The sequence below is a fragment of the Rhinoderma darwinii genome, chromosome 1 (assembly GCF_050947455.1).
Source record: "Rhinoderma darwinii isolate aRhiDar2 chromosome 1, aRhiDar2.hap1, whole genome shotgun sequence".
NCBI lineage: Eukaryota > Metazoa > Chordata > Amphibia > Anura > Rhinodermatidae > Rhinoderma > Rhinoderma darwinii.
In genome coordinates, this window is record NC_134687.1 from 428,931,059 (window position 1) to 428,958,025 (window position 26,967).

Here is a 26,967-nt window from a genome sequence, read left to right on the forward strand (position 1 = left end):
TCGGCCGTGAAAACGAGCGCCAATCGACGATACAGCTTGTCTTTCGACGTTTGTTTGCTTTAGCAATGGTCGTAATGTATGGGGACGATCTTTCGTTACTGTGACTCCATTGGCTTGTCTATCGAGGCCATCACCTACGCTCCGTTCCACACCCATCTACTTAATGGGAGATTCTAACCCACTGGGTTTGGTCTTCGTCCTCTCTGAACTTGCAGCTCAGCAGTGATGACGATCAGCCAGGATCTTTTCTTGGGCATAATCACGTTTTGGCTCTTTCTGCAGTCCACATCCCGGGCGTGGACAACTGGATAGTTGAGTACCCCAGCTGAGAACTTCTAGACCCAGGAGAATCGGATAATGATATTTTCATCAGGACATCTTCGATCAACTGTGCACTCGGTGGGGAACTCCAGACATGGACTTAATGGCGTCCAGGTTCAATCAGAAACTCTCACAGTTTGTGACATGGACGCAAGACTCTCTGGTTATTTCCTGAAACCTGTTCAACTACCTGTATGCTTTTCTCCCCCTACCTTTTTTTCTCACAATTCTCTGGTGAATCAAAGCAGAGAGCATCCCAACAGTCTTGGTGGCTCTAGACTGGTCTTGGTACACCAACGTACTCTCCCTCCTGGCCGACCTGCTCTGGCCTCTGCCGCTCAGGGGCGACCTGCTCTCTCAGGGCCAATTCTTCCATCAGCGTTTAGGGTCACTACATTTGACAGCATGGCTGCTGAAGCTGTAGTCTTGAGGTCTTGTGGTTTCTCTGAAAGTGTCATAAAAAACCATACTGCAGGCTAGAAAATAGTCTTCCTCTCATATTTACCACAGAACCTAGAAGTCATTTTGGTGTGAGTAGTGGCATCTTTCTCCTCTTATTTTTTCCCTGTCTAGGGTCTATTCCCCAAGTCGGGTTGGACCTAGGGCTAGGCCTTCACTTTCTCAAAGGGCAGGTCTTAGCCCTCTCCATTCTTTTTCAAAGACCTTGGGCTTCTAAATAGAATGTGTGGACTTTTCTCCAGTGCGTTGCCCATGCAATCACTCTTTATCTACATCCTACAACTCCTTTGGACCTGAATGCGGTTCTTTAGAGCATGCAGTTGTCTTCTTTTGAACCTCCATGTGAAGTTTCTTTTCACCTTCTATGTGGAAATTGGCCTTTTTCGTGGCAGTTACATCCATCCGACAGATATCCGCACTGTTGCTCTTTTCTTTTTCTCTCCCTTTCTAGTGCTCCACCAGGACAAGGAAGTTCTCTGTCCAGTCCCTTCTATTCTAGTGGTATAATCCTTCTATCTCATCTATCTCATATTGTGATTTATCTTCTTCTGTTCCGCTTCTTCTCATCCCAGGGAACGTTCTCTCCACTGCCTGGACTTGGTTAAAGCCTTTCGGATAGTCTGATCTTAGACAGCTTCTTTCTGTCGTTCCGAGAGTCATCCCTGACGGTTCTTGTAAGGGGCTGGTGGCATCTAATACCACTATCGTACTAAGGACAAGGTTTCCCCTTTCTGAGTCACAGCACATACCACCAGAGCTATGGGTGCATCTTGAGCGGTGTACTATAGGGCCTCTGCTGCATGTATGCAAGACCACTACTTGGTGTTCTCTCCACATCTTTACTAAGTTTTATAGGGTGCAAACCTTTGCATCCTCAGATGCATCTCTCGGTTGTAAGGTTCTGCAGGCAGCAGTGGAGAATACGACGGTTCATGATTTTACCTTTAGGGTATGTTCACACAGCTTATTTTCAGTCGTTTTTCGGGCCGTAAACGCAGAGAAAACTGGCTGAAAAAGCTGAAGTTGAACGCCTCCAAACATCTGCCAATTGATTTCAATGGGAAAAAAGGCGTTTTGTTCCGACGCAGCTTTTTTAAGTGGCCGTTTCAAAAAAGGGCACGTAAAAAGAAGTGCATGTCACTACTTGTGCCGTTTTTGGAGCCATTTTTCATTGTCTCAATAGAAAAACCGCTCCAAGAACGTCCGTAAAAAACGCATCAAAAAAAGTTTGATGCTTTAAAAACGGCTGAAAATCAGAGGCTTGTTTCCCTTGAAAACTTCTCCGTATTTTACAGCCGGTTTTTGTTTAGCGTGTGAACATACCCTTATTGATTTTGGTTCTTATTTCTTCCTACGGGGACTGCTTTTGGATGTTCCGCGGTTTTCTGTGTCCCCCAATGACACGAGCAGGAAAAAGGTGATTTTCTTGTTACTTACCTAAAAATCCCTTTCTTTCCGAGTTCATTGGGGGACACTACTCCCACCCAGTTGTTTTATTTGTTTTTTTGTCTTTTTACGGTGAGTAACAAAAAGATCCTCCCTTTTTTTATACTTCTATGTAGTTGGTGAAAATGTATGGGTACTTTTGTCTAGGGGGTGCAATAATATAAGCAAGTGTAAATGTTGTTATTGTGTTATCACTACTGTACTCCTAAAAATGTTTCCTGGACCCTGCAGTGTGACACCACTGTGTAGGTGCCATGCGATCCTAGTCAGCACTACAGTTTAAAACAATATAGGAGCACCATAATCATTACTAGGTACGGGCACCCATCCACATGATAGGTGATAAATGTCTGATCGCTGGGGGTCCGACCAATGGGACAAGTTTATGGGAAAAACCCTTTAACCGGTTAAGGACTAGGCTGTTTTACAGCTAAATGACCAGAGCAAATTTCACAATTTTCGCTTCTTTAGATGACTATAACTCTGCAGGTGAATAAAGTTCATCTTTGAATTTTACACTCTTTTTAAAGGACAGATAGGGCTTTGTTTTAGTGGCATTTGTCAGTATATATCATTTTTATTTTTTTCTCTAAAGTGGGCAAAATTGGAAAAAAATGCAAAAATTTAGCAATTGCGTCAGTTTATGCCAGCATTTTTCACACATAGAATGGACCACGGACAAAATTAATCTCCTTTCACATTCTTCCACTTCTCCCGTGCATGGGGATACCAAATATGTGTGCCTTATTCACTGTGCGGGCATGTGCCAGGGCTTGGCATAAAAGGAGGCTTTTCAGCCTTTTCGGTCCAGGAATTTTGAATTTGATTTTATAGCCGCATACTGTTTTCTGGGGGGCCTAATGCTGCTGAAACATTAGAAACACCCCATAAATGACTGCATTCACACAAGTAGACCCCACAAGGTTTCCTTCAAGGGGTTTATCATATTTTTAGCAAGTCCAGTTTTCTTCTGAAAGTTTCTTGAATAAGATGGAACAAAAAAAAATCAGCTATTTTTTAGCAAATGCCTCAGTTTAGGCTAGTATTTTTCACACACGGTATAGACCACGGCCAAAATGTATCTCCTTTCACATTCTTCCACTTCTGCCGTGCATGGGGATACCAAATATGTGTGCCTTATTCGCTGTGCGGGCATGTGCCAGGGCTTGGCATAAAAGGAGGCTTTTCGGCCTTTTCGGTCCAGGAATTCTGCATTTGATTTTATAGCCGCGTACTGTTTTCTGGGGGGCCTAATGCTACTGAAACATTAGAATTACCCCATAAATTACTTCATTCACACAAGTAGACCCCACAAGGTTTCCTTCAAGGTGTTTATCATATTTTTAGCAAGTCCAGTTTTCTTCTGAAAGTTTCTTGAATAAGATGGAACAAAAAAAAAATCAGCTATTTTTTAGCAAATGCGTCAGTTTAGGCTAGTATTTTTCACACACGGTATAGACCACGGACAAAATTCATCTCCTTTCACATTCTTTCACTTCTCCCGTGCATGGGGATACCAAATATGTGTGCTTTATTCACGGGCATGTGCCAGGGCTTGGCATAAAAGGAGGCTTTTTGGCCTTTTCGGTCCAGGAATTCTGCATTTGATTTTATAGCCGCATACTGTTTTCTGGGGGGCCTAATGCTGCTGAAAGATTAGAATCACCCCATAAATTACTTCATTCACGCAAGTAGACCCCACAAGGTTTCCTTCAAGGGGTTTATCATATTTTTAGACAGTCCAGTTTTCTTCTGAAAGTTCTTGAATAAGATGGATCAAAATAAAATTAGCAATTTTTTAGCAAATGCGTCAGTTTATACCAGCATTTTTCACACACGGCATAGACCACGGCCAAAATTCATCTCCTTTCACATTCTTCCACTTCTCCTGAGCATGGGGATACCAAATATGTGTGCCTTATTTATCACATAGAGAAGTAGGAGGGCGGAGGATAGAAGAAGATTATTTCACAAATCGCTTTTTTTCAAAGCTGGTTTTACAAAACTCAACAGAGTTTCTATAACACTTCCAAAATATCTGCTCTTGAAGCAGAAATCCCAAAATATTCATCTAGGGGTATAATGGGAATTTATTTTTTGGGGTTTTCTAAAATAAGAAATTGCAGGTTTATGCAAATGGAGCTCTCCAGCAGATGAACTTTAGAGAATATGCAAACATGACATCCACCCCCCACCCATTCCCTCCCTCACCCTTGGAGTAAAATCAGGGGAAAAATAAAAACGTAATGTAGGGCAAATATATTTTCAACAAATTAACTAAAATCTAATAATTCAGAACAGTGTGGTATTTTTTAAAACATGGCTCAATGCACAGGCCTGGTTGTGAGGGACATAAGGGACAGAAATATCGGGAATCTTTGCGGTGCCCGTCTTTTCTGCAGACGCGGCACTTTTTCTGGGGGTTGCTTCTGGTTGCTGTTGGGGGAATCCGACTGATGAAGTGTCTTTCAGTCAGTCGCGTGACATCCTCAGACTGGGGGCATTCTCGGGTGTCCTGAACATCAAAAATGAGGCCTTCAATAATTTTTTCCTGGAAATCCAGGTATGTGTCTCTGCCTCTGTTTTTTTTGTAGAGCACAAATGAATTGTGGATTGCCACCTGTAACAAATAAATGGCCACTTTTTTATACCAGGTTTTAGTTTTGCGTTTTACTAAATAGGGCTGTAAAACCTGGTCGCTTAAATCCACCCCCCCCATGTACTTGTTATATTCGGACACGCTCACTGGTTTGTGCTTGTCCGATGTTGCCCCTCTTTCCCTCACTGCCACTGTTCCTGCGGTATGAATCGTGCTTAGCACATACACATCTTTGCGATCCCTGAACTTGACCGCCAGCAATTCTTCAGATGCATAAGCACAGGAGTCCCCCTTTACCATGCGCTTCCCCACTAATTGCTGTGGAAAACCAATTCTGTTTTTGCGCATGGTACCACATGCCCCAGTCCTTGCAGCATGCAAATGCCTAAACAGGGGCACACTCGAATAAAAATTATCACAGTACAGGTGGTACCCCTTGTGAAGCAGAGGCTGCATTATCTCCCACACGATCTTACTGCTGGTGGAAAGATCAGGGGGGCATCCAGGAACATTTATTGTGCGGTCCCGCCCTTCATAAATCCTGAAGGCGGTGGTATATCCTGACCCGCTTTCACACAATTTGTAAAGCTTAACGCCATATCTTGCCCTTTTTTAAGGTAGATATTGGCGAAAGCTAAGTCTGCCATGAAAGTTGAGGAGGGATTCGTCCACACTTACATTCTGCTCAGGGGTGTAGAGTTGCAGAAATAAATTATTCAGGGAATTTATTAGCGGTCTTATTTTGAACAACCGATCCCGGTTTGCATCGGTACTTGGGGGGGCCTGTGCGTTGTCATTGAAGTGGAGGAACCTCATTATTGTCTCATAACGAGACCTGGGCATTACTGCAGAATATACTGGGGTGGCTTGGGCGGGTCTTGTTGACCAGTAAGACCTAATGGAGGGCTTTTTGACAATACCCATATTTAGGGTGAGCCCCAATTTTTTTTTTAATTCCAGCAAATTGGTGGGCGTCCAATCTCTGGCATGGGTGGATGAAGGTTTCTGCCTTATATATTGAGTGGCATATAAATTTGTTTCGTGGACAATCTGATTTAGGATGTCGTCCGTTATAAATAAATGGAAGTAATCCATTTGGCCAAAATTTGTATTGTCCACGGTTATGCCAGGAGTGGCAGTAAATCCGTGGATTCTAGGCCCAAAAGATGGGGCAGGTGCCCATACAAGAGCCTGGACTGAAGGGACCAGGCTGTCCCGTGCTACAGCGCTACTTGGCCCTGCGCTTTCAAGGTCTGCAGTTTCAACTGCATCAGGGACAACGTCCCCTGAAGATGAACCTGAAGTGACGCTGTCATCGTCACTACCTAAAACAGGTTCCATCTCGGACGCCATATCTGATGCGGTCTCCGACTCAGACCACAGCATGGCGTATGCCTCCTCGGCGCTAAACAACTTCCTCGCCATAACGTAACTAACACTAACTAAACAAATTGTTGTTTTTTTTGTTTTTTTTTAATATAAAACACACAAACTAACTGCTATATATATCTACACTACCGCTAACAAAAAAATAAACCGCTATTGCTATATATATTATATATATGTGGATATATATATAATTATATACTCCCTACCTGCCTATTCTAATAGAATAAAAGATAGAAAGGTAGATATATAGAAAAAAAGATAGATGGATAGATAGATTGTATAGATAGATAGAAATCTATCTATACAGAGAATGTTTTAGAGTGTAACTGTATTTTTTTTCACTGTAATCTTCTGGCAGCAATTCTCCCGAGTCTCTTCTTCTCCTCAAACTGAAACCATGTTTGAGGAGAAGAAAAGAGGCAGGAGATTTACTGCCAGAAAAGTCAAAATAAAACAAATGTGGTCGCTGTGATAGGTTTTCACAGCGACCACATGTTCAGGGACCATCAGATTGGTCCCTGATACTCTGCCCAGAGCTGTTGGTAACAGCGTGGGCACAGGGCTGCGTGCACGCGATCGCGTGCACACTGTTTTCTATGCAGAAATGCATGTGATCGCTGTGATTGGTTGTCACAGCGATCACATGTTCAGGGGCCAAAAGATTGGCCCCTGACATTCTGCCCAGTGCCCATGGCTGTTAGCAACAGCCAGGGCATAGAGCTGTGTGCACGCGATCGCGCGTGCACAGTCTCTGAAGTGCCGCCGTAAATAGTCTATACGGCGGACTTCAGAGACCCTGACCGCTGGCCGTATAAATACGGCCAGCAGTCGGGAACCTGTTAAGTACATATCTTTGAGGCTATTTATCTTTGAGTATTATATTGGAGTATATCTCTTGCAGATCTGGTTTGTTTCTCTTGCGCTGTCTAAAGACCTCACTTACTTGTGGATAAAACAAATTAAAGACCTTCTTTGGTTGTGCTGTGAGTTCCTTAAGATGTTAAAAGTGAGTACATATACATAGATCTACAGTATACATCTGAAAATGATTGTTGTGTAGCACATAATCTTTGCGGTCATACTCAGATGGATGTTTGTACTGTTCTCTGTACAGCCTGATATCCTTCAGGATTCCAAGCTCATCACCCTCTACCTGACCATGCTGGTCAACTTCACGGACACTTCCACCTGGAAGATCTGCAGAGGGAAAGGTATGATAGCTACATAAAATTATGAATTCATATGATTTATATTGTATTATAGGATTGGCAAAATGTTTGCAAAACACCTGCTGTAATTGTGTTTGCTGACCAAATACTATTAACCCCTTAATGACCAGCCTATTTTAGACCTTAATGACCAAGCCATTTTTTAAGTTTTTCCATCGTCACATTCCAAGAGCTATAACCTTTTTATTTTTGCGTCGACATAGCTGTATAAGGTCTTGTTTTTTGCGGGACAAGTTGTATTTTTTAATAGCACCATTTTGGGGGACATATTATTTATTGATTAACTTTTATTTGGGGGGAAATAGAAAAAAAAAACTGAAATTTCGCCACTCATTTTCGCGTCTTAAATCTACGCCGTTTACCGTGTGATATAAATAACACAATAACTTTATTCAGCGGGTTGTTACGATTGCAACAATACCAAATTTGTATAGTTTTTGTATGTTTTACTACTTTTACACAGTAAAAACGCTTTTTTTTTCAAAATTATTTGTTTTTGTGTCTCCATATTTGAAGAGCCGTAACGTTTTTATTTTTTCGCCGATGCGGTTGTATGAGGGCTTTTTTTTTGCGGGAAGACTTGTAGTTTTTATTGGTACCATTAGTAGATGCGACTTTTTGATCACTTTTTATCACTTTTTTTTAAAGTCAGGATTCACAGAAAACAGCAATTTTTCCATAGTTTTTGGTTCAATTTTTTACGGCGTTCACCATGCGGGTTAAATAATGTAATAGATTTATAGTCGGGGTCGTTACGGACGCGGTGATATTAAATATGTGTAACTTTTTAACTTTATTTTGTTTTTTTAATAGTAAAGCATTTTGTAAGGGGAAAAGCTGGGTTTTTCATTTTTTTTTACATTTTTTTTTAATTAACTTTATTAAACTTTTTTTTCACTTTTTTACTAGTCCCATTAGGGGACTATAATATGCGATTCTGCGATCGCTATTATAATACACTGCAATACTTTTGTATTGCAGTGTATTACTGCCTGTCCGTTTAACACGGACAGGCATATGCTAGGTCATGCCTGCGGCATGATCTAGCAGGCATTCACGACAGGCAGACCTGGGGGCCTTTATTAGACCACCGGCTGCCATTAGAGACTCAGACACTCGGCGATCGTATCGGTGGGGGAGAGAGGGAGCTCCCTCCCTCTCTCCAAAACCACTCAGATGCGGTGCTCGCTATTGAGCACCGCATCTGAGGGGTTAAACATGTGAGATCGATACTAATATCGATCTCACCCGGCAGAGCAGGGGCGCTCCCAACCCTCAGCTGCCTCTAGCAGCTGAGAGCAGGGAGATTTGACAGCTCCCTGCTCTGTTTACTTATTCCGATGCCGCGACGTAAAAAGTCTATGGCATCGGAATAAGGCCCGTTAGTGACCGACGTAGAAACACGATGGGCCGGTCACTAACGGGTTAAAACCACATATTTAAACTAGGTCTATAGGGGTTGGTGCCATCCCAGTTTACAACATACAGATGGGTATGCATTGAGGCATTGTATTTGACCTGATCCATAGTTGGATACATGTTGTTACATGCTGCCTTTTATATATACCCTTATATGCTCTTGTATATCTCTGAGCCTACTTCCTATATACATGACATGTGTTCCTATGGAACTTTTTATAGGACGTAGCACTTTATCTATGATATTCATCTATGATCCTTATACTGGTTGCCTTGGACATATGTTATTTCTGTATGTTATATTTCAGTGATGTTGCATAATCCATTGTGGATTTCATATGCTAATAAAGATTTTTTGTTTTATTCTTTCTATTACTGTATTGTTTGTCCCATTATTTTGTAGGTTTATATATTTTATACCTATTCAATATACCCTTTACTGGTCCTGCATGAGACTATTCACAATTGCTGCAGTATTTACAATCAATTGCATGCTTGTGTTATCTATATGTTAGTGTCTATAGGATCACGTTTGCCAACCAATGGGTTTGGGAGCCGTGACTGCTCCATTCTGAAAAAGTGATTTGACAGCCCCTTTAATTAAAATGCAGTCTGTTATTATGAGTTGTAGTTCTTATCATTTTACAGAGTTATAGACCTAAGTTATTTAGAATGATCTTAGTGTTCAATAGTTAAATTTGGAATAAGCGATCTTTATTGGTTTCAGGTTTAATTAAATTGAGACTAAATCTGGCTATATATACTAGATATCGGCAGCCGCCAGTTATAAACCCAACTGCTACCCTTTTAACTTACATGTTGATAGACATCTTTTTTTTGTGCCAGTCAACTTTGGAGATAAAGTATATTAATAGAGATAATCCAACTTCTCGGAATATTGTTTACTGGCAGTAGTCGTCAGGGACTGTCTGTAGCGTAGATTGAAGAGGTTATTACATCACAGAAAGCAATGGCATAACTTACTGATCTGTGGAGTCAAATTGATGGGACCCTACGATCTATAACACAAAGGGCATTTTCCCCGAACAGGGCTGCTCTAAACCATGGTGATGTGCAGAAAAGTTTATTTTAATGATGATAAGGATTTCAGGGACCAGACCCCATGAATCAGTTAACTATGGCATATCCCAGATAAACATGCTATAAATGGGGAATTTCAATGCAATGATACCAGGTTATAGTTAACAGCATAAATGAGAACTTCTCCATCTGCATTTCATTGCCGGTCAGATTGTTCTACGTTAATTTTCTTGTCACTGGGTAGATACACCTGCCATGACTTTCCTCAACCCACTTGGCTCTTGATCGGCAGTCACTTACGATAATTGTTGGTTATTAGTTGTTTACATGACTCCACCCTATTATTGTAATAAAAATTAAAGTAAATAAAAGGTGACTTATAATAATGATGCTAGAATTACTTTCATTAGTCTAGATGTCAGTATTTAAATCTAGAATGTTTGATGCTCTGGCATCAGTAATATTTCTCTCTATCGTCCTTGTACCTACTAGTGGCACTGGACTATCAAGAGCAGTTACTTTGTTACTACTGTTTTAATCTCATGTTACAATTGCTGTCACTTTGTTTCTTGTAGGAGAAAATCTAAAACCTGCAATGACCCATATCTGTGCAAATATCATGGGCCATCTGAATCAGAAAGGCTTCTATTCCGTATTACAGGTAACTGAAATTTGTCTGTCAAAGTAACGCTTTCCTTGGAGCCACTGTGCTATGGAATTGTATAAGATAAGCCGAAGTGGTTTGAGTGCTGGAGGGGCATCAGCTGCCAAAAATCATTATCGGCCTTGAAATGATCGATTTGATCATTGAGCTTCCACAAAACCATATCCATGTTCTGCTGGCAGCTCCTGCAGAGCAGCAACCGGGAATTTGAATGTGCTGCTATTGCCCTGCTGGATTCCCTTTTATCACCTGTAGTATTGCCCTACTCACGCAACAAGTAATCTTAGCCATGGGTAGGGCTGGGCAATTATGACCAAAATCACGATTAATTGAACATATAACCTCGATTACAATTATTGAACCATTTAGACCACACCCCTTTAACATGCCACGCCCCCTATTTGTATGCTAAGCCATTGAATTAATATTTATCCCCTGAGCCTGCTGTATACTAAAGTATATATAATATACCCCCTGATGCTGACCACACTGTATATGGCCCCATAGTGCTCCCCACACAGTATAATGCCCCATAGCTGCCCCCATACAGTATAATGCTCCATAGCTGCCCCCACACAGTATAATGCCCCATAGCTGCCCCCACACAGTATATTGCCCCCATAGTGCTTCCCACACAGTATAATGCCCCATAGCTGCCCCCACACATTATAATGCCCCTATAATTGCCTCCATACAGTATAATGCCCCTATAGTTGCCCTCCACACCGTATAATGCCCCCATATCTGCCCTCCACACCATATAATGCCCCCTATAACTGCCCTCCACACAGTATAATACCCCTATAGCTGCCCTCCACACAGTATAAAAGTTCCCCCATAGCTGCTCCCACGCTGTATAATGCCCCCACAGCTGCCCCCAATGGTGCCTGATGAAAATAATAATATACATACTCCCCTAACCCCATTCCAACGAGTGGAGGAGATCCCTCTGGTCTGTACGGCAGGCAGGCGCGATCACGTCACTGCTTCGCGTCCGGCGATACATAGTGAATGGTAGAGCAGGGACCTCACCGCCCCCTGCTCTACCATTGGAATCCACTGTATCTGCGTCCTGAAGACAGCAGAGAGGCCGTTGACGGAACAAAGCAGAAAGATTTGGGGACTGTCCGTGGGGATGAGTGGCGACGGTTGACCAAAAAGTGTTAGTGGACTAGCTGTAAATAGTTCAGCGACGGCACTTTGCCGTGCGCTGCTCACGTGGGTGTGGGGGACCACTCTTGGCTAAGGTAGGGCCCACCGGGTGATTTGGTGGGTCTGCATGTGCCTCAGCAGCCAGCCTGAAGCTGCTGTAACTGAGCTAAAATGATAATTCCATCACGTCAGGCAGCCATACCTTCTGCGTTCTGGTGGAGTAGCATCGATGCCGTCACATTAAAGAGGCTCTGTCACCAGATTATAAGTGCCCTATCTCCTACATAATGTGATCGGTGCTGTAATGTAGATAACAACAGTGGTTTTTATTTTGAAAAACGATCATTTTTTAGCAAGTTATGAGCAATTTTAGATTTATGCTAATTAGTGTCTTAATGATCAACTGGGCGTGTTTTTACTTTTTACCAACTGGGCGTTGTACAGAGAAGTGTATGACGCTGACCAATCAGTGACTAATCCGTGGCCAATCAGCGTCATACACTTCTCATTGTTCCAGCCCATTGTTACAGCGTGATTGTGCAGTGAAAGAAGCTGGGCTGGAACAATGACAAGTGTATGACGCTGATTGGTCAGCGTCATACACTTCTATTCACAATGCCCACTTGGTAAAAAGTAAAAACACGCCCAGTTGGTCATTAAGAAACTACTTAGCATAAATCTAAAATAGCTCATATCTTGCTAAAAAATGATTGTTTTTCAAAATAAAGTTCCCTTCAATTGTCTGAAATATATTGAAGGATACATAGGGCATATAATCATGTATGATGTGAGCTGTGTAAATATTCTCTGTTTTACAAAAGCTGTATTGTATAATGCTATATGTAGTACTTGTGTGGTGGGGATCATCACTGCAATGTTTGCTTTTACTTTGCCTTGAATTGTGTATGGCGTATTAGGTACATGTCCTTTGATTATTTTCATGTTATTTTTAGAGAGTGTGCTCGGCACTTCTTTCCATTACAGATAATGGCAGAATATATGATTCTGGGTAGAAAACGTTGTATTTATCTTCGCAGATCCTTCTTACGAATGGCCTGGCTCGATCACGTCCATCTTTGTCTAAAGCCACATTAACAGCATTATTTTCTCTGGCATTGCGGTATGATTCAGTGTGATAATTGTGTCTTAGTTCTAGTAGATGGAGGTAGTGCTGCATGTTTTCTGATCCAATACAGTGTTTGGGGTTATAGCTATGTCTACATTTTTTAGAATACTTGTTGAATAAAACGATGTAAATATAATGTCTTTTTTAACATTTTTCGAGAGAGTATATAATCTTATATGCATGCATTGTGAAAAAGAAATGTGTTTTGTTTGAAGTACTGACTTAATAATCTTTTTTTTTTTTTTTTTTCCTAGTCCTGTACTGGCTGCACAATTTTCGGACAATCTTCTCCGCTCCTTCCTGATTCACATAATGTCTGTTCCCGCTCTGATTTCACATCTATGTATCCTTACCCCAGATGTAAGTTACTCCAAAAAAATGTCTAAATTAGTGTTTCCCAACCAGGGTTCCCTGGTTTCTTTCAGCCTGGGCAGGTTTTCTCCAAAATACAGTAGCAAGTCCCGTCACTTTTATAGTAGAGATAGGAAACTGATTTAAATTTGCTCTAAGATGCTTGGATAAACAAAAAACATCTGAGAAAGAATATAGGTTTACCTCCCTTTACACCAAGCTTCTTTGAGGTAGGAATGGGAGTAGGGGTTCCCCCACTGGTCTATATGAATATAAAGGGTTAGAGTTAGGGTTACGGTTTGGGATTATTGATTTTAAAACATAAATGTTCCATAGACATAGAACGATTATTAGTCCGCATTATCATACACATGCAATGGAGCAGTGGGGATAACTGGCGGCAAAACACGTCATAGATGGCCGCTCTGCTCCATAGATATTAAATTGTTATCAGATTTCGTTTCAATTGGCAGGATCTGTCAGCACAGATTTAATGTCTATGGCCAGCTAAACTAGTCCTCACACTAGAGGTGTTCAGGGTTTACTTTGCATGTCATATGTTCGTATTTTTATGTGTCTTTCTTTTCAGAGATTATCTGTGATCGAATCGTATGGACTTTTTCATAAATTTATTTTGTTCCTGAGTCGGGAAGAACAATGCAGAGATGTATGTGTTTGTTTGGAAGGAAGCCACACGCTCTGCTTGCTAGGTACTGTGTTATTTGGGGTGTAGAATTTTAACAGATGATGACCAACATAAAAGTAGCACGACAAAATAAAAAACTTTGCATACTTTGCCAACGTCTTTTCTCGTCTTAAAGTCTATTTTATTCACAGTCAAATTTGAAGCATCTCCACTTATTTCCATCATGTTCTCGTACTTTCAGGTAATGTTATTCATCTGGGCCACCTGACAGAAAAAGTGTTAGAGGAGGAGACGGGACACTTTGTGAGCGTACTAACACAAATGTTAGCATACTGCCAAAAGTATGTGTCTCAGAAGAAATCCAACCTTACACACTGGCATCCTGTATTAGGCTGGTTCTCCCAGACTGTGGATTATGGGTAAGTTTTCTCTTATATTTAAAGTGTGTTCTAACATTTTAGACTTGAAGCTGTTAAGTTTTCACTGGATGGGTCGCTATGCACTCTCTTTATTGAAATTATTTGGAGTTCTACAAACCCACAAATTTCTGATTGATAACTCCTATGTTTCAGATGTACATAGCCCATTTCTATAACCCTTCTACTCTCCCCAATGTGTTTACCTCTCTCCTCATTTCTTAACATAACTCTACTCTATACCTTTCTGCTCTATATCTATATAACCTCTTTCTTATCTCTATTGTTTTTCACTTCTCTGCAGCTAATTGTTACCCGAATTTATCATTTTCTCTTCTTTTTTTTCCCCAGCCTAAATGAATCCATGCCATTGCTTACCAAGCAGCTGCAGTATTTGTGGGGGGTTCATATGATTCGCATTTTGTTCCGGGAAGTCCTCAGCAAGAAACTAGCAGAAAATCCAGATATGTCTCTGACCAACCCAAGCTCCTCTCCACAGAACAACCAGCCTATGAAAAGTGAGTTCTTGTAAGCAGAACATACCATTGAATTTGATTCTGGTCTTATATGTTTACATTCGATTACAATTTTCTATTTGAAGCCATTGGTCTTTCTTAAGCACTGTTATTGTTGATCAGCTGATCTGTGAATTCTATGTTTCAGTACACAACGTGTTACATTTAGTGGCAAATTTTCTTAATATGGTATTGAAATAATAATGAGTCAGTTTAGTTTTGTATCAAGTCAGCTAGTGGTCTGAGGTGCATGTTCACCATCAATATTAATGGCTTGTTTAACCCCTTAACCCCTTCCCGACATTTGACGTATCCATACGCCAAAGTCGGGTAGGGGAAGTATGGAACGGGCTGACGGAGTGAACCTGCTCCATACGATGCCGGTGTCGGCTGTATGTTACAGTCGACACTTCAGAGTAACGAGCGGTATCGCCCTCAAGCGCGACCCCGCTCGTTTAACTTGTTAAATGCTGTGGTCAATAGTGACCACAGCATTTAACGAGTTAGAAAGAAGGTTGCGACCCCCTCTAACAGCTCATCGCGCCCCCCGCAATGCAATCACGGGTGGGGGGGGGGCGGCGGCGATGGTTGCTATGGCTGCCTGGGGGCTTAATGAAGGCCCCCAGGTCCGCCATCTTTGTGCACCTATTAAGCTTAATAGTTGCCTGTCAGAATCACGATATACTGCAATACATTAGTATTGCAGTATATCGTGCAAGCGATCTAACGATCGCTGGTTGAAGTCCCCTAGGGGGACTAATAAAAAAAGTAAAAATGAGTTAAAAAAATTTTAAGTTAAAAAAACCCCCCTTTTCCCATTTTCCCCCTAGAGCGTAGTAAAAAAAGAAATAAACATAATTGGTATCGCCGCGTCCATAAAAGTCTGAACTATTACAATATAGCATTATTTAACCCGCACGGTGAACGCCGTAAAAAAAAAAAATTGTAAACGCCAGAATCTCTATTTTTTGGTCACCTAATATCCCACAAAAAATGAAATAAAAAGTGATCAAACCGTCGCATGTACACCAAAATGGTATTATTCAAAATTACAGCTTATCCCGCAAAAAAATAAGCAAAAAAATAAGCCCTCATACCACTTAATCGACGGAAAAATAAAAAAGTTATGGCTCTCAGAATTTGGCGACACAAAATACATTTTCTTTTTTACACTTAGGTTTTTACTTCTAAAATATAGAGGAAACTATATATATTTGGTATCGCCGTAATCATATTGACCCACAGAATAAAGTTAACATGTTGTTTTAATTGCACAGTGAGTTCCGTAAAAACGGCGCGCAAAAAACCATGGAGGAATCGCTGTTTTTTTCTTATTTCTACCCCACAAATTATTTTTTCCCGTTTCCTAGTACCAAAATAAATGGTGCTACAAAAAAACTACAACTCGGCCCGCAAAAATCAAGCCCTCATAGTACTATATTGACGGAAAAAGAAAGACGTTATGGCTTTTGTAAGGTGGGGAGGAAAAAATGAAAATCTGAAAAAGAGCTGCGGCGGGAAGGGGTTAGGGGCGAAGCCTAGTTTGGGCCTTAAGGCTCAGAGCCCATTTTTCAAATCTGACATATTTCACTTTATGTGGTAATAACGTCGGAATGATTAAACCTATCCAAGCGATTCTGAGATTGTTTTCTCGTGAGACATTGGGCTTCATGTTCGTGGTAAAATTTTGCCGAATATATTCAGTGTTTAAATTTAGCAATTTTTCCGAAATAGAGAAAATGTCGAAAAATTTGCATTTTTCAGAATTTAAATGCATCTGCTTGTAAAACAAATGGTTAGACCACCCAAAATAGTTACTAGTTCACATTTCCCATATGTCTACTTTAGATCGGCATCGTTTTTTGAACATTTTATTTTTCTTGGACGTTACAAGACTTAGAACATAAACGGCAATTTCTCATATTTTTAAGAAAATTTCAAAAGCCTTTTTTTTATGGTACCTGTTCAGTTCTGAAGTGGCTTTGAGGGGCCTATGTATTAGAAACCCCCATAAAACACCCCATTTTAAAAACTAGACCCCCTCAAAGTATTCAAAACAGCATTTAAGAAAGTTTTCTAAGGCCTCATGCACACGACCGTAGCCGTGTGCACGGCCGTGATTTTCGGGTCGGCCGGCTGCGGACTGTCAGCGGACTGTCAGCCGCAGGCCGCCCGCACATGCACATGGCCGCGGCCATTGTTTTCAATGAGCCCGGACCGCAGAACCGGGCCGTAATAAGACATGCCCGTTCTTTCTGCGGTCCGGGCTCCCGGGCCGTGCACGGACCGCAAAAACTACGGTCGTGTGCACGGCCCCATAGAAAAGAATGGGGCCGCAATTCTCCCGTGGATTTTCGGGGGAATTGCGGCCGCAAAAACACGGTCGTGTGCATGAGGCCTAACCCTTCAGGCATTTCACAGGAATTAAAGCAAAGTGGAGGCGAAATTTGCAGATTTCATTTTCTTGCTGAATTTCAATTTTATTCAATTTTTTGTTCTGTAACACAGAAGGTTTTACCAGAGAAACACTACTAAATATGTATTGTCCAGATTCTGCAGTTTTTAGAAATATCCCACATGTGGCCCTACTGCGCTCGTGGACTAAAACACAGGCCCCAGAAGCAGAGAAGCGCCTAGTGCATTTTGGGGCATCTGTTTTATTAGAATATATTTTAGGCAGCATGCCAGGTTTGAAGAGGTGTTGAGGTGCCAAAACAGTAGGAATCCCCCAAAAGGAATTAATTTATGGTTGTTGCTACCATTTTGACCCCACAGTTGTTTCACAACGCGTATTTGAATTGGGTTGTGAAATTAAAAAAATGACTTTTTCCCATAAGATGTCATTTTTTATCAAAATGTCCTATTTTCGCAGGGAACAAAATGCCCCATTTTGTTGCCCAATCTGTCCTGAGTGCGGCAATACCCCATTTGTGGTGATAAACGGCAGTTTGGGCCCATGGGAGGGATCAGAATGAAAGGAGCGCTATGTGTTCTCAGGAGTCCAGATTTTGCTGGATTGGTTTTCAGGTGCCATGTCGCGTTTACAGAGCCCCAGAGGTATCAAACAAATGGAAACCCACCAGAAGTGACCCCATTTTGAAAACTACACCCATCAAGGAATTTATGGGTGTTGTGACCATTTAGACCCCACAGTTTTTTCACAGAACTTATTTGAATTGGACTGTGAATTAAATTAATTTTAATTCTTTCCAATAAGATGTAGTTTTGGCTCAAAATTTCTTAATTTCACAAGGAATAAAATACCCCATTTTGTTGCCCAATTTGTCCTGAGTGCGGCAATACCCCATTTGTGGTGATAGACTGCCGTTTGGGCCCATGGGTGGGCTCAGAAGGAAAGGACCACCATTTGGCCTACTGGGGATTTTCTGGTGCTAAGTCATGTATGCAGAAGCCCCCGAGGTACCAGTACAGTTGAAACCCCCGAGAAGTGACCCCATTTGAAAAACTACACCCCTTAAGGCATTCATCTAAAGGTGTAGTGAGCATTTTGACCCCACAGGTATTGTGTAAAAGATAATGCGCAGCAGATGGTGCAGAGTGAATTTGCCATTTTCTATACATATATGCCACATTCAGTGTCCGATATATTGTGCCCAGCATGCGCCACCGGAGACATACACCCCATAGACTGTAATGTGGGTTCTCCCGGGTACGGCAATACCCTACATGTGGCTGTTAATAGCTGCCTGGGCACACAGCAGGGCCCAGAAGGCAAAGATGAGGGGGATAAGCTGTGCAGAGTGCATCAGGGTAAGTAGAACTGGGGTAGATTTGAAAATCAAGGGATGTATGATAAATTTTAAAACTCTTTCATACAGAGCCCTAGTTTTACGGGACACGTGTCACATTGATATATTGTGTCCTCCCTTACCCCCCTCTTTGAGCAGACTTTGCACCTCTTTTGACTTTTTCTCTTCTTGCCAGTTTGGGGAACTTCTCCTGGAAAGTGTTGCCCTGGTACGATGCGTGTGGCCTCGCTTCCAGAAGTACTGGGTGCCCCCCCTTCTTGGTCCCTAAAGATTAGATTCTTGATAACCACCACATGAAATTCCAGGAAAGTTCCTGTCTGGCCTGTACATCGACGTAGCACGTACACATTGTACAATGCCATCTGCATGATGTGCACGGCCAGCTTCTTATACCACACTGCATGGCGCTGTAGGGCTTCAGGACTTGATCTGACAAGTCCACCCCTCCCATGTACCTATTGTAGTCCAGGTTGCAGTCTGGTTTGGGGGTCTCTGTACTGGTACCTTGTACTGGTACATGGGTACTGGTGTGGCCATGTATTGTTGTCAATACAAGGACATCTCTCTTGTCTTGTACGTGACACACAATATGTTGCTTCTAGATTGTGCCCTGCTCTCACCCCTTCTGAGTGTTTGCCCAAGCAGAGTCTTAGGGAGGCCTCTCAGATTTCTTCTAGCAGTGCCGCATGCCGCAGTACTTCTGGAAGTGAGGCACTTGAAGAGTAGGACGCTGGTATAAAAATTATCCAGGTAGAGGTGGTAACCCTGGTCCAGCAGTGGGTGCACCAAATCCCACACAATTTTTGTATTAACTCCCAGTAAGGGGGGACATTCTGGGGGCTGAATACTGCTGTCCTTCTCTTCATATATCCTAAACCTGTAGGTATACCCTGATGCACTCTCGCACAGCTTATACATCTTCACGCCATACCTTGCCCTCTTACTCGGCAGGTACTGGCGGAATTGAAGCCTGCCTTTAAAATGTACCAAGGACTCATCAATAGAAATACAATTCTCGGGGGTGTATTCTTGGGAAAACCGGGCACTGAAATGGTCTTTATACAAACGGTCAAAACTGGGGTCATCCCAGGGTGGGCACTGCTCATTATCAGTATAATGTAAGAAGCAAAGTATTACCTCATAACGCATCCTGGACACGGCCATGCGGTACATTGGGGTGTGGTATGAGAAAAAGCCTCTTCTTTTTTTATTTTTTTAAGGTCTCAGTTCAGTTCTGAATTGGCTTTGAGGGGCCTATATATTAGAAACCCCTATCAAACACCCCATTTTAGAAACTAGGCCCCTCAAAGTATTCACAACAGCATTTAGAAAGTTTATGAACCCTTTAGGTGTTTCACAGGAATTTAAAGCAAAGTAGAGGTGAAATTTACATATTTCATTTTTTTTGTCAGAAAATCCTTTTTATTATTTTTTTTTTCTGTAACACAGAAGGTTTTATCAGAGAAACGCAACTCAATACTTGTTGCCCAGATTCTGCAGTTTTGAGAAATATCCCACATGTGGCCCTAGTGCGGTAATGGACTAAAGCACCGGCCCCCGAAGCAAAGGAGCACCTAGTGGATTATGAGGCCTCCTTTTTATTAGGCACTATGTCCAGTTTGAAGAGGTCTTGTGGTGCCAAAACAGTGGAAACCCCCCAAAAGTGACCCCATTTTGGAAACTAGACCCCTTGAGGAATCCATTGTAGTTTTCTTGGGGTGCATGCGACCTTTTGATCAGTTTTTATTCTATTTTTAAGAGGCGTGGGGACTAAAAAACAGCAATTCTACTATTGTTTTTTATAAAAAAAAATTTACAGCGTTCACCGTGCGCTATAAATGACATATTCACTTTATTCTGCGGGGCGATACGATTACGGCGATACCAGATGTTTATAGTTTTTTTATGGCGTTTGCACAATAAAATACTTTTTATAAAAAATCATTTACTTTTTGTGTTGCCATATTCTAGGAGCCAGAAAGTTGTTTTTTTTTCCATCAAGAAAGCCGTGCGAGGACTTGTTTTTTGCGTATCGAACTGTAGTTTCGATCAGCACCATTTTTAGGTACATGCAACTTTTTGATCTCTTTTTATTCAATTTTTTGGGAAGTGAAGTGACCAAAAAATTGTTATTCTGGTATGGTTTATTATTATTTTCTTTTACGGCGTTCACCGTGCGGGATAAATAACAAAAAACTTTTGTAGTTCAGGCCGTTACGGACGCGCTGATACCAATTATGTATCGTTTATTTGTTTATTTATCTATCTATTTTTATTAATGATAAAGGAATGATAAGGGAAAAAGGGGGATTTTTACTTTTTGTTACTTTTAAAACTTTTATTTTCACACAAATTATTTTAACTTTATTGCTTTGTCCCACTAGGGGACTTGACGGCAGAAGGCCCTGATCGCTATTCTAATACACTGCACTACATGCGTAGTGCAGTGTATTCGAGCTGTCAGCTACTCACTGACAGCAAGTATAGTGGGTCCTGACTTAGTCAGGACCCACTAGGCTTCCATAGATGGCATAGCCGGACACCATTGTTAGGCGTCCGGTTGCAATAGCCACCATAGCCGGCCGCTATCTTGTAGCAGGCCGACGATGGTAGCTTAACCCCTAAAAAGCCGCGATCGCTATTGAACGTGGCTTCCAAGGGGTTAATAAGTGGGGACACAGCGATCACTCCCTGCAGTAGGAGCTGCGGCAGCTGCTGTACGAGACAGCAGCTGTCGCAGCTCCTGTATGTGTCGGGAAGACGGCCGAAATGGCTATTCTCCCGCGATGTACTATTCCGGCGCTGAACGCGAACGATGCAAATAGCACGACTGAGCGCGAAGGTATTAATTTTAAGAAATGATGTATCTATGATCCAAATTTTTTTTTTAGATTAAGTTTTACATTGCTTCTCTGCATGTATTCTTCCAGACCTGTTTAAAAGGGCATTTCAGAAATCTGCCTCAGTTCGTCACATATTGAAACCGATTGGAGGTAAAAGAGTCGACTCCCAAGAGGTGCAAAAAGTGTGCAATATCTGTGTGTTGTACCAAACTGTACTTACTACTCTCACTCAGATCCGGCTGCAGATTCTTACTGGTACGTACCATATTTGACACTTCGTGTAATTGCATTGATCCTGTATTTTTTAGTACCTAGAGGATCTTTTATAAAACTATTTTTCCTTGAACAGATCCTTCCCATATGTTTAAATATATGAATCCTCAGCGAGGCACTAAAATTCTTACTGCCATCAGAATATGTGCTTTTTTCTCTAGGCCTAACTTACCTGGATGATCTTCTGCCCAAGTTATGGGCTTTTATCTGTGAACTGGGACCTCAGGGAGGGCTGAAGCTTTTCCTGGAGTGCTTGAGCAATGACACGGAGGAGTCCTGTAGACTTTTGGCTATGCTCGTCCTCTTCTGTGACTGCTCCAGGCACTTAATTACGTGAGTGTCTAACATTCAGTTCATTGAATGATAATTGACTTGCTCATTATCTATATTGAAGTAGTGGAAGTACGCAATACAATTGTATTGCTTTCCACAACTGAAAACATATGTTATTTTATAAAAAAAAGTAAATGCTGTATTTGTACTGCAATGTTCATAGCTTTAGTGTGTCTGTCTGTCAGGATTCTGGATGATATTGAGGTTTACGAGGAACAGATATCTTTCAAACTGGAAGAACTTGTCACTATCTCTGCATTTCTCAACTGTTTTGTGTTCAAGATGGTCTGGGATGGTATTCTGGGTAAGATCGTACGCATATTCTGTCAGTTCATTGACTGCATTTATGGTATATTTTATCTCTCTTAGTACTTCAACATTTGCCCTCTAATGAGATCAATTTTATGTTCCGATCTAGCTATTAGTGAATCTTTTATTAGCAAAATAAAACCCTTCTATTCAAAAAAATGTAGTCATCTCAAGGTTTACAGTTTTCATGCTAGAATTTTAGTGCTGATTGTTGGAAAGAGGGTCTACTCTTGTCCATGGGCTTTGTCTGGTATTGCATTCCTCTAAGCAATCGACTTTCTTCATATAATTTGCTGTCTTTGTTTTGTCACTTCGATCATACTCCTTGTGTGTACTTACTGGAGTGCCCACAACAGTTTTTATCATGATAAAAAAAAAGAATATTTACATTCTTTGCAGACAATGCCAAAGGGGAAACCCTGGAGCTTTTCCATTCTGTGCATGGCTGGCTAATGGTTCTGTATGAGAGAGATTGCCGCAGGAGATTTGCCCCAGAAGACCACTGGTTGCGGAAGTGAGTTAATATATAATAAGATGTATGTGATATTCCTTATTGAGGTATTTTAAAGGTAAGGGGAACCTGTCACCAGAATTTCACCTATTGAACTCTACTGACTTCTCGCCGGTCTGCAAACATTTTTCGCCTTTTATGGTAGTAATCTGGCTGTCTCGTTCGTTCCTCTTCGTATGCATTCGCACCGCTGAAAACTGGCCACAAAAATTCCTCTGTGTGAACATAGCCTTAGTCTTTGTAGGCTACAAGATTGATACTACATTTTAAAAAAATGTAGCCCGCTTATTTGGACATTATACATGTGTATCAGAATATGATTGTATTTATTATGATTTGGCTACAAAACTTCTGAAATCATTGTTATTTGTCTACACAGAGATCTTAAACCGGCTGTGCTCTTCCAAGAACTAGACAAAGAGAGAAAACGAGCCCAACTCTTACTTCAGTACATCCCTCATGTCATCCCGCACAAAAATGTATGTGCCATTGCTTGCATATAGACTGCATTATACGTGCCACGTGTGTTTATTTTATTAACCCGTAACCACCTAGGATGTGTCAATTCCACAAAACAGGATTTATAGATATTGTCTCCGATTCACACACACATTTTAAAGTGTAAAAATAAAGTCAACTGACATAGTTATGAAATTTGCAATATACTTACCAAAGCTAAGATTATATGCTATTTTTATACAGAGCTGTTATACTGTGGACCCAGCCATTGTAAGATGTGCACGATGGAATGCATAGTGTGACAGGCATCTATTTGAGTTAGGTGATTTACAGCAATATACATTGCATGCACAGCCACTTCTCTGCAGGGAATTAGTTGGATCACACTGGCATACCTAGTTAGTGCTCCATTTACTGTGTATGTTGGGGAAACCCCTTTAAAGGGGTTCTCCGCTTTGGACAAACCTTTATTGTTAGATGGGTCCCTTGACAATAAGCTGATCACAAAGTGCTCCCCTGCTGGGACCCCCATTGATCAGCTGTAACTCGTGGGGAAACCTGGCAGTACATGTTAAATTTCCCTTGGTGGCAGCACCACCAAATAGTTAATTCAGCATTACACAGTGCCCACGTAAATCAGTGGGTTGTCTGTGTAATACTGGACTGGACAGCTCCTCCAAAGTGAGAGACGCTCTTTATAAACTGGACAATCACTTTCACAATATAATGTAGACTTGTGTTTTCTCGTTAAGAGGTTATCGAGACGGCCAATTTTGGCTTTGAGGATCGGCGCTCATAACTTTTTCATTTTTTGTCCGACGTAGCTGTATAAGACTTTGTTTTTTGCGGGACAAGTTTTACTTTATGTAGGTACCATTTTTTGGCACATTTACATTATTGTTTAATTTCTATAAATTTTTATTTTGGCAAAAACTTAGAAAAATAAAAGCAGTTCCACTGCTTAATTGGATAATTCAGTTTTTAGCCTAGTGTCAGTAGGAGGCAGACATTACCTGATACTCAGGTCTGCTGTTGTTTCTTGTTGTTTTTTTTTGTTTTGTTTTTTTTGTATCTCATCAGCTGCAGGTGGGTTGTCAGGATGTTCTCAGCCTTGTCAATTCCCTGTACTGGCCGGGAAAACAGGCAGTCCTCTACACTGAATTTCCTTCTCCGCCGGTCACCTAACGTGTTTTTTGTGCATCCGCAGATGGAGTGCCAGTAACCCCACTATACATACAAGGTTACTGATGAGGTGACCCTGCGTACACCCGGAGACTCCGGAGGGTGATTAGGTTGTTTCTCATTCCCGCTTCAACCCGTCTCACCCACCTTCACAATTTAAGGTCCTAGCATTTCCCGTTGTGCAAAGTTTTTGCGTGGCTCATCCCACCGGCGCTGCAGACTGGCTTTCAAATTTAGTCTTTGGCTTTTTTTCTAGGCCTTCCGCCTATCACGACGGGTCGGTTTTTTCCCTCTCCTCCAGTGGCTGGTCATCTCAACAGATGCCAGTCTGTCCAGGTGGGCTGCAGTTTTTCATCTCCACAAGGTTCAGGGCACATGGTCGCAGGAGAAAATGTTCTTACAGATTAACCTCCTGGAATTGAGGGTAGTTTTTCTAGCCCTCTCCCATTGGACTCTTCTTCAGGGTCAGCCAGTCAGGATCCAGACCGACAACTCCATATCGGTTGCTTAACTGCATCACCGGGGCGCCACCAGGAGTCAGGTGACTCTGTTGAAGTCCTCTCAACTCTTACTGTGGGCGGAGCAGCATATTCAAGCGCTGTCAGCGGCCCACATACCAGGAGTGGAGATTTGGGCCCCAAGTTTTCTCAGCTGATAAAGACTAGATTTGGGAGAGTGGTCTCTTTACCCAGAAGTATTCCGTAAACAGTCCCAAAGGTGGGGCTACCCAGACTTGGATCTCTTCGCATCCCATCTCAACCACAAGGTTCTGACCTAAAGCACGGGATCCCGAGGCCATCCCAATCGATGTGCTGGTCTCTTAGTGGAATGAGTTCTCTCTCCCCTGTATCTCTTCCCTCCACTTCCATTCTTGCCCAGAGTACTCAAGAGGGAAGGCGTTCCAGCGATTCTGGTGCCCCCGGCCGGTTTGCAGACCTAATCAACCTTATCGTGGATGCGGCTTGGTGTTTTCCGTGTTTACTCGACCTCTTTTCCCAAGCACCACCATTCCAAACCACTTTACCTCTAATGCGTGGCTGTTGAAGCCGAGATTCTGAGAGCCCAAGGTCTCTCTGAGCCTGTTATTCAGACTATATTGAAGGCGAGAAAACTTCAGTCAGCCAAGGTGTACCATTGTACGTGTAAGGCTTATTTCCACTGGTGTGAACATAGTAATTTTCACCCTTTAAAATTTTCTACACCTAGAATTCTGTCCTTCCTGCAATCAGGTCTTGAACATGGACTTGAATTATCTGGCAAGGGGTGCTCATGCAGTCCCCTTCTCTCAGACATCCCATTGAGCCTTGGAATCTTAATTTGGTCCTCGGGACTCTTCAGGTGGTTCCTTCCGAACCCGTGAGAGGCATTTTGTTGCTTCTCCTTTCCTGGAGGGTAGCTTTTCTGGTGACTGTCACCTCCATCAGGTGGGTTTCTGAACTTACTGAAGTCCCCTTTTTTGGTCATCCATATGGATAAGGTGGTGTTCCGACCTGTTCCATCCTTCCTACCGTAGGTAGGTTCTTCCTTTCATATAGAAATTGTTCTCCCTGCTTTTTACCCCTCCCTATCTCATCCAAGGGAGCGTAATTTTTACCTTCCCTTTTCCCATCCCTTGGTTGAACTTGATAGACATGTGTCTTTTTTAAGCCGTACTAACTATGTAACTGTCTTTATTTGGTAAGAGCAGTCAAGTCTATCTGGCTGCAATAGAGTAGTTTCGGCTCTCTTATTATTATTTTTTTGTTATTCTTGAAGGGCCATGCAAGGGTTTTGCCGCATCTAAGCTCACTATTGCGTGTTGGATTCAGTCTGTGATTTCGGACACCTATGGGTCCGAGGATAAATTTCCTCCCCTTTCGCGTTTCTGCCCATTCTAAAAGGGCTGCAGGTACATTCTGGGTGGTCAGGCATCAAGCTTCAGTTTCTCAGGTCCGCAAGGCTGCTACCTGGGTTTCTGTGCACACCTTCAATAAGTTTGACCAAGTCCATTCTTTTACCTCTGCTTATGCCAGTCTGGTTTGCAGAGTGTTGCAGCTGTGTGTTACGCGGTTCTCATGGTTGTACTTTTACTTTTTACTTCACACCCTCTGGGACTGCTTCAGAAAGTCCCATGGTGCTGTGTCCCCCAATCATTTTAATGAGAAAACAAGATATTTGTACTCACTGTAAAAACTATTTCTCGTTGAATCTCATGCGGGACACAGATCTCGTCCTCTAATTTTAGTTTGGTTCAAGCCTGGGACCTGTTGCCCCGAGTGTTTGTTTGGTTTTCCTTCGGGACTGTGGACCTGTTTGTTTTTTTTGTTTCCTAATGCTTATGTACAAACTGAATTTTCCAGTTTCTGTGGGAAGGGCAGGGCATGCCTGGGCGGTGCCAAGACTTTTACCTTTCCAGAGGCCTATAACTATGGTGCTGTATCCCCCAATTAATTTATCAAGAAATTGTTTTTTCTATACTGAGTCATGATCATGTTGTCTCAGCTACTTGTCACATGCTGCTCTCACTCGTATATA

The 26,967-nt window shown here is 42.0% G+C and overlaps 1 protein-coding gene across 2 annotated transcripts in view; it reads left to right on the forward strand.

Moving 5' to 3' along the window:
• Positions 1 to 26,967, forward strand: part of UBE3B (ubiquitin protein ligase E3B) — a 58,129-nt gene that overhangs the window by 8,795 nt on the left and 22,367 nt on the right. For both annotated transcript variants that reach the window (XM_075830524.1, XM_075830532.1), the window contains exons 6-18: positions 7,116 to 7,220; positions 7,329 to 7,425; positions 10,479 to 10,564; positions 12,757 to 12,839; positions 13,100 to 13,205; positions 13,786 to 13,906; positions 14,084 to 14,261; positions 14,610 to 14,776; positions 21,474 to 21,641; positions 21,821 to 21,992; positions 22,178 to 22,296; positions 22,701 to 22,815; positions 23,192 to 23,291. In XM_075830524.1, the coding sequence (XP_075686639.1) occupies positions 7,116 to 7,220; positions 7,329 to 7,425; positions 10,479 to 10,564; positions 12,757 to 12,839; positions 13,100 to 13,205; positions 13,786 to 13,906; positions 14,084 to 14,261; positions 14,610 to 14,776; positions 21,474 to 21,641; positions 21,821 to 21,992; positions 22,178 to 22,296; positions 22,701 to 22,815; positions 23,192 to 23,291 (1,617 nt within the window). The remainder of the gene's footprint in view (positions 1 to 7,115; positions 7,221 to 7,328; positions 7,426 to 10,478; positions 10,565 to 12,756; positions 12,840 to 13,099; positions 13,206 to 13,785; positions 13,907 to 14,083; positions 14,262 to 14,609; positions 14,777 to 21,473; positions 21,642 to 21,820; positions 21,993 to 22,177; positions 22,297 to 22,700; positions 22,816 to 23,191; positions 23,292 to 26,967) is intronic.